The sequence below is a fragment of the Morone saxatilis genome, unplaced genomic scaffold (genome assembly GCF_004916995.1).
Source record: "Morone saxatilis isolate NCDOM2014 unplaced genomic scaffold, NCSU_SB_2.0 Contig5, whole genome shotgun sequence".
NCBI classification, from domain to species: domain Eukaryota; kingdom Metazoa; phylum Chordata; class Actinopteri; family Moronidae; genus Morone; species Morone saxatilis.
In genome coordinates this window covers 7,530,028-7,530,720 of record NW_023340095.1, presented here as the reverse complement: position 1 = coordinate 7,530,720, position 693 = coordinate 7,530,028, and the positions used below count along the sequence as shown (strand labels likewise).

General features: G+C 46.5%; 1 protein-coding gene across 5 annotated transcripts in view; it reads left to right on the top strand.

Annotated features, from left to right (window-relative positions):
- myo1b (myosin IB) overlaps positions 1 to 693 on the top strand; it is a 58,179-nt gene that overhangs the window by 43,304 nt on the left and 14,182 nt on the right. For all 5 annotated transcript variants that reach the window (XM_035676393.1, XM_035676397.1, XM_035676394.1 and 2 more), the window contains exon 14: positions 148 to 252. In XM_035676393.1, coding sequence (XP_035532286.1) covers positions 148 to 252 — 105 coding nt within the window. The remainder of the gene's footprint in view (positions 1 to 147; positions 253 to 693) is intronic.

Below are 693 nucleotides of genomic sequence, written 5' to 3'. Positions count from 1 at the left end.
TTAACACATTTCCCATTTTGCAGTGAAAATTTTTTCTTCATTTCACTGACAATAACATAGAACGATAATGAATTAACAGGCTCTTCCATGTATGTATTAAAATGTTGACAATAGCTGGTACTAAATGCTTTTTTTCTGCCCACACAGGACAACAGCTTTGAGCAGTTCATCATCAACTACTGCAACGAGAAGCTGCAGCAGATCTTCATCGAGCTGACCCTCCGCGAGGAGCAGGAGGAGTATGTCAGAGAGGTACGTCAGTATACTCACACAACATACTACACACACATAATCTATGTACTCATGAGCACACTGGTAGTGGGGATAAATTACCCATCAATCCTAGCTTGTAGCACTGGAAACACTCTGGCCTGCGACTGTACATCTGCATCATTCAACATGTCCGCACTCAATTTGTTGTGTTGACATTTCATCATCGCAAAGCCCCCCAAAGCACGACCAAAACCTGGTCATGTCACGCATCTGTTTAACCTCTCATGCTATTTCAGCTGAACCTACATTCTTGCCCCTGACCCAAACGCATTTCTACTTCATTTACGCCTCCTATGCCCGTCTCCGTCGTCCATCATGCTCCGGGTTTGTTCTCTCCCCGTCTCCCCCTCTGTAGAGTCTCGGGGACGGAAGTGATCCCTCACTCCAGCGAGAGTAAACACCCCCCCCCACCACCACCAC